The sequence below is a fragment of the Echinops telfairi genome, unplaced genomic scaffold, assembly GCF_000313985.2.
Source record: "Echinops telfairi isolate 266 unplaced genomic scaffold, ASM31398v2 ScPeMD7_18;HRSCAF=68, whole genome shotgun sequence".
Lineage (NCBI taxonomy): Eukaryota > Metazoa > Chordata > Mammalia > Afrosoricida > Tenrecidae > Echinops > Echinops telfairi.
In genome coordinates this window covers 86,379,277-86,383,942 of record NW_022103915.1, presented here as the reverse complement: position 1 = coordinate 86,383,942, position 4,666 = coordinate 86,379,277, and the positions used below count along the sequence as shown (strand labels likewise).

The 4,666-nt window shown below is 42.9% G+C and overlaps 1 protein-coding gene across 1 annotated transcript in view; it reads right to left on the bottom strand.

Moving 5' to 3' along the window:
* SUPT16H (SPT16 homolog, facilitates chromatin remodeling subunit) overlaps window positions 1-4,484 on the bottom strand; it is a 41,607-nt gene extending 37,123 nt beyond the window's left edge. The window contains exon 1 of the mRNA XM_004698450.2: window positions 4,339-4,484. Coding sequence (XP_004698507.1) covers window positions 4,339-4,404 — 66 coding nt within the window. The 5' untranslated portion in view covers window positions 4,405-4,484. The remainder of the gene's footprint in view (window positions 1-4,338) is intronic.
* Window positions 4,485-4,666: the final 182 nt, after the last annotated feature.

Sequence of the window (4,666 nt, the reverse complement as noted above, 5' to 3'; positions counted from 1 at the left end):
AACACACACACACACACACACACACACACACACACACACAAACCCAAACCCCAAACTCATGTCATCAAGTTGATTCTGACTCATAGCAACCCTACAGGATTGACCTGCCCCCGTAAGTTTCTGAGACGATTCACTCTTTACAGTAGAAAGTTCCATCTTTCTTCCAAGGGGCCGCTGGGTGGTTTCAAACCACTGACTTGGTGGTTAGCAGTCAACAGGTAATCACTACGCCACCAGGATCCTCGTATAGACCGATTAAGCCACCATTCTATCAGAAAAGGGCCAGAAAGTAGCAGTGAAGAGAAGTACTGACACTATAAGCTCATTAACTTTCTGCACCAAAGCAAACTTTTTCTAGGGGTTGCACCCACCTACCACTCCAGTCACAACCCAGTTGGCTTAGACTCATGAATGCATTGGATCAGCATTCTTCAAAACAGCTGTTATTCTGACATCTGACTGAATTCTTCAGCGATAAAAGGCAGATATAACAGATAAAGGCTCACCACCAGCAAGTTGTCTTAATATGTGGGTCTCAAAGTTATAGAGTGATTGAATACTTGCTCATCAGTCCTTGTAACAGCTAGAACCACTAGATAAGTTTGTAGTTGTTCTTCCCCACCCAGTGAGCAGGGCTAATTATATTAGTGAATAAAAAATAATCGTAACTGGGAAAAAAGTATTGGTAAGGTACGGAGAAACTGGTATCCTCCTCCTTTGCTAGAGATCAGGTAAACTAGTACAGCTTTTGTAGAAAAGTTTGGCAGTTCCTTAAAAAGTTGAACATGGAATTACCATGTGACCCAGTAATTCCAGAAGAGAAGGTAGGAACCAGGAGACACCTGTCCACAAATATTCCCTGTAACACTTTTTACAACAGGCTGATGGTTCGAACAACTGAAATGTCCATCAATAAACAGGTAAACAAAATGTGGTATGCCCCTACAATGGAATATCACGCAGCTATTAAAAGAAATAAATCAGCAGCAAATGGACAAATATACCATGTCCTCACATATGAAATTAGCAAATATCCAGAAATCAAAGATTATTAATGGTTACCAGAGGAGGTGTGGGGCAGGAAAAAGGGAAGTGGGTATTGCATCACATTAATTGAAGTTAATGATGGGGGGATATTTTGGAAAAGGATACCATTCATGGTGGCATGAGCTGAACAGTGTACTCAATGCCACTCAATTATAAATGCGAAAGTTGTAATAGAAAATGTCTTGCTGTATTTTCCTAATTCAACAACAACAAAATCCATCATCTTGCAAAGTCTGGCGAGTTTTGAATAACGACCCAGTAGAGAGGAGAAGCCAGAGCCCCTTCTTCTTCCCTACCACTAATCCCTACGGTTTTCGAACACAGGTAAGGGTGAGGCACTGTAAACCCTTTCTGCTGAACATCTGTAACTTGAAAAGGGGGCAGGAATAAACCAAATCCAAAGCTTTAAGGAGTTCTAGTCACTCTCCCTAAACCCACTGCCTTCATAGGGTTTCTAGGCTGTACATCTTCAGTGGTGCAGTAGAGACTCATCTTTCTCCAGTGAAGAGCCGGCAGGTTTAAGAGGAGTCCAATATTCACCCAGGGATGCCACCAGGGCTCCTTTATGGTCACTGTAGAGGTCTACCGTGTGGGTGAGGTCAGAAGTCACATTAATCCCTACAAGGAGGGGAGGGGGAGACTTAGTAGCTTTGTAACTCAATATAGATGAAGACCTGAAAGTTACCAGTTTTAAATGACCTACATACAATGAAGGGTATCCAAAAGTGGGTATGCATCCAAAACTAGATGATATTTAAAGAAATTTCTTTGGAAATGTGAGCTGATAGCACAAGGCTTGGGAGTTATACACTTAAAATCAAATAATTACCTCATTTCAATCCCATTTTCCTTATTGGAATCGTATAAACATTTAACCACCTGGCTGCTAATTGAAAGGGTGAAGGTTCAGGCCAACCCAGAGGTGCCCTGAAAAGAAAGGCTAGACAATCCACTTCTGGAAAATCAACCACTGAAAATGCTCTGAAGCAGTTCTACTCTGACACACATGAAGTTGCCTACAGTCGAAACGGGTTCAAATGCAAGCATGGGACATTTCTTATTCGGCAATGAGTACACATAAAGGAATGAAGAATTTCAAATAAGCTTATATATATTCCAGTATCATTCTGCTACAAGCAACTAAAGTGTACCCTCAGAAAACAATGCTCTTTGCTGAAGCAGATCTGAGTAAAAGTACTGGGCACAGAGACTCTGCAGGTAGGTACTGAGCTTCATTAAAACTCAGTTATCAAAAAGTAGTCTAGTCAATTTACCTGGTCACAACTTTTTCTGACCTGGCAATTAATGTCTAGAATTGACTTATAACTTGTCAATACTTAACAAGCCCCTACCTCCTGAATTATGTTATTAAGAGGGCCGACATAATTTCTTTTTCATTTAAGTTTTCTTGTACGTTTTTTATTAGACTTGTATGTCACATGCTAATTATATATAAAGTTGTGAACACTACCAGGATTTTAATTCTCATAAGGAAAATGCACCCTGCATGGAATTCAGGAGGACAGTGCTAGGACCAGACAAACTAGATTCCAGACTTCCAGGTTTCATGCAATTTCTATTATATCATGACTGCCAACAAATGTGGCTCAAGTTTCAAATAAATTGACATTATTACTGTGCTTCAGGGAACTGGTCCTGGAGGAAACAGTCTGCAAGTAATTTTAAAGAACAGTTGCTATCAAGTTGGATCCCATTCAGTGTTCTGGGAATTGTGCTCCATACTAACATACATTCTAATGATTTGCAGGAACAAAACATGGGTGCTGGGGAAGAGGGCAAACCAATAACCTAACATCTGTTTCCCCTCGCTGATTTAAAGACTGTCATTTGGTAATATGTTGATCTGTCTGCATGCCACAGTGGTTCCTCCAGAGGCTGGTTTCATGCTTTGAATTTTCCTATTATGTAGGGAACCTTGAGCTCTAAATGAATCTTAATTTTTGTGACTGGTTTAGAGCAGAAGAATAATAAACTGGGTAAACGGAATTACTGGTGCTAGAAACAACTCCCTTACCAATAGTGTGTACTTTGGGGGGAGTGTGGGTGGAGAAGAGGACTGCTGATGTTAACAGCACACTAGCAATTACTACTCTTTGGAAAACATCAGGCTTGTAATGGACTTTTTTGGTAACAGATCACGTTCAAATATAAATATGTGACAGTGAGAAACTAACATCATGTGGCTGATATTTATCTAATACAGAGCTCTTTTTACTTCCATAAAATGCCAGATACTCCACTTTACTTTCAATTAGATAATGCACTGAACTCCAAATGTTGACATATGTACAGGTAAATTTAATATGAGGAGCAGGGAAATGATACAATTTTAGTATAGGATTAATTTGAAAGGTTATTTACAATGCTGAAATCAGAATCGATCATTCTGTCGGTCAGTGCGCCCCTAGCTCCACCCCCGTTTTAGAAAAGTCCTTTATTAGTTATTTCTTCCCTGAGGGCAGGATTCAGAGGCCAGACTTAAAGTAGACAGGTCAGGCTGCATCTCATAATGCAATCTAATGTTGTTGATCAATGATTATTTCCTACATAAATTTTATCCATGGACGTTTTAAAGCAGCAAAACAACCCCATCTTTAAAAGACTGGGAACTACAAGAGCTCTTTTTTCTGAACACGTGTATGTATGGTCACTCCACTGATGAGGCTTTTAAGCTTCGCATCAGGTGTTTTTGGTTTTTTCCCCTGCAGATTTTCAGTATTAGAAAATCTAATTTTGCCCACGACCGGGCCTAGAATGAGGCGCTGCTCGTGAGCAGTATTTCTTTTAACTCCAGCAACAGCCCTGCACACGATGCAGTCCTCAATCCCAATTTACATCCTCTCTCTGGCCTTCTACCCCTTCTTCAGGAAGATGACTGGATTCTGGCGGGACCTGGGCGAACGCTGTGGTTCTGGAAGGGCAGCGGGGAGTGCGTGGGTGGGTGTGATCACTGCAAGAGGGGCAGCAAGATGCGATCTCGGAGTGGGAGGGAAGGCTGGGGAGGGCGGGAAGAAGCGGGCAGCGGCTGTTTTGCATGACGGGGTCTAGCACGCGGGGATGAGGGCCGCGGGGCAGGGAGATTGCGGGATAGTCCCAGTTACAGAGCGGCACCCGCTGCCGCTTGCGGTGCATGATTCAGGAGCAACGAAAGGGGCGCAACACAGAACCGGGGAAGTCCCGACGGAAAGGGGGGAAAAGGGCGCCGAGAAGCAGGGTTATCATGGGATGGTGGAGGGGGGCTCCCTAAGGAAAATAAGGGATCTTCCTCACCCGCCAATTGCTGTACAGTCTCTTCACTCGCCGGTAATAAGCGTCTTTGTCCAGAGTAACAGCCATAGCCCCAGACGCCGCTTCTCGGGTTCCGAGAATCACGCGAGGTCCCGGCTCCACCACCCGCTCTCGGCCCCGGAATCCTGCACTCCCCCAGTGACCCGGAAGTTTCGACCTCAAAAACTGTCTTTTCCGCTTCCGGGTTCCTACAGTTTGGGGTGTTTTTTTTCTTAAAAAAAAAATATATATATCTCTCCCACTGGAGACTAAGGGGACAGAAAGAGAGTAATGAAATCGGCAAAATGTGCAATGCCAAAAAAAAAAAAAA